The following is a 1601-nucleotide window of genomic DNA, read 5'->3' on the forward strand; positions in this document are numbered from 1 at the left end:
CTCCTGTCAGAGGAAATGGCGCCCAAGCCTCTCACGAGCTGGGAGCGTTCGTCGCCTGCCGGGGAGCGTCCCCTCTGCGCCGTGCGCCAGCCGGGGCGGTCTCCAGCGGCCTCTGCAGCCCGGCCGAGCTCTGACGCCGTCCGCCGTCGGAGGACGTAACTGTACGTGCGCGCGTGGTACCAGCCTGTAGGGGCGTGAATGTTGAAATCTGTGTAAAATTCTGAATGCTTAAAGGCGTGTCTGCACAGCTAAGTTCAAATAACCACCGGGAAACTGGAAAAAGAAAAGTCACTGTTGTACGGTTATGCTTTGTGGGGTTTTTGGATTGCCTCCGATCTCATCCTCCAAGCCATAAATGCCATTTTATCAACTTGTCACGGTTTCAGTTCTTAATACTTTAGTTCTGTTGGGAATGCAGTTGTACTGATGGCTGGGAAGGGAACTGCACCCAACTTTGGTGTCCTTAGCTTATAGTCGTACCAGTATATGTATACATATACATACACACACGTACCACACGTGCATATACACATCTTCCATTCCTGAGAGACCGAGGCTAGAATGGCTGTTTAAGGTTGCCTGAGAGGTTGTACTCGGAGAAGTGCTTCAGCGCGTAGCTCAGCAGGACGGCGTCAACCTTGCAATGGGTGTGGATCAGTCTGACAGAACAGAATCTGGGACTCGAGGAAATGTAGCTTATCAAGTAGATATTTCAAGTAGATATCAAGTAGATTTTCAAGATATCAAGTAGATATTTCAAGACTAAAAAACTCTGCAGATTTTGGGAGGAACTTCTTTCAGATTTTGTTTTTTTAACACAGAATCTTGTTTGGACAGCATGAGGGAAGAAATCCTTTCCCTGGATGTGCTTTTGTTTAAAGCCAGGAATGATGTGACAGCTGGAGACAGCATCTGGACTTTGAAGAAGCTAAGGTGAGAGGACAGGGGTAGAAGGTGGACAGGGAGGTGCAGTGAGTGTGTGATAGATCTAGTTTGGACATGAGGAAACGCCACAGGTCTGTGATGAGAGCAAACACCGAACTGCTGTGGTGACTCCGGGAGCTTCCTTTGTTTACAAGACCCTTGTATATTGAAAACGTTATTTTAGAAAGGCATAATTGAAGTCTAGTAGGCACTTGCTTTGCAAGCATAATTGCTGGAAGTTTGTCCCTAGAGATGGCAGCTGTTTTTTAAAAAGTCTCAAGACAGAGGATGTCTGAACTGATGCAGACAGAGAGGGTTATTGGTGCAGCTGAGCTTCAGACTGGAGACTTCAGACTTCTGGAGGCTGCTGGGCTTAAAGCGGGTGTATTGAGCAGCTGTCGAGCGAGCAAAGAGAGAACTTTACTCTTGGCAGGGATGGTAGGCAGCGGGCAGCAGAAACAACTCTAAATCCACGGCGGTGGACGTTACCTGGCACTGCGTATTTTCTCTTCAAAACCCGTTTTGCCTCCCGTGAATTTTTACTGAACGGTGTGTGATCCTTCAGAAAAGCCGGGGGCGGCACGGCTGACGAGCCAGCCTCTTTAATTGAAAATGCCCTTCGGAACCGGGTCAAAGCGAGTAGCAACCGGCGGTGCCTGAGCAGCCGCGTCGCTGCG

At 49.1% G+C, this 1601-nt stretch overlaps 2 protein-coding genes across 3 annotated transcripts in view; one reads left to right on the forward strand and one right to left on the reverse strand.

The window, feature by feature from the left end:
* Nucleotides 1–1601, reverse strand: part of PIGB (phosphatidylinositol glycan anchor biosynthesis class B) — a 19754-nt gene that overhangs the window by 9530 nt on the left and 8623 nt on the right. Inside the window, exons 2-3 of the mRNA XM_035899543.1 lie at nucleotides 1414–1596; nucleotides 36–184 (exon numbers count right to left, since the gene is read on the reverse strand). Coding sequence (XP_035755436.1) covers nucleotides 36–184; nucleotides 1414–1596 — 332 coding nt within the window. The remainder of the gene's footprint in view (nucleotides 1–35; nucleotides 185–1413; nucleotides 1597–1601) is intronic.
* Nucleotides 7–1601, forward strand: part of RAB27A (RAB27A, member RAS oncogene family) — a 34342-nt gene continuing 32747 nt past the window's right edge. Inside the window, exon 1 of one of the 2 annotated variants that reach the window (XM_035899439.1) lies at nucleotides 7–161. The gene's annotated coding sequence lies outside the window, so the exon portion shown is untranslated. Of the gene's footprint in view, nucleotides 162–861; nucleotides 934–1601 lie in introns of those variants that run through there. The other variant, XM_035899433.1, reaches the window with a different exon arrangement.

The sequence above is a fragment of the Egretta garzetta genome, unplaced genomic scaffold (genome assembly GCF_000687185.1).
Source record: "Egretta garzetta isolate BGI_Z169 unplaced genomic scaffold, ASM68718v1 scaffold287, whole genome shotgun sequence".
In the NCBI taxonomy this organism is placed as follows: Eukaryota; Metazoa; Chordata; class Aves; order Pelecaniformes; family Ardeidae; genus Egretta; species Egretta garzetta.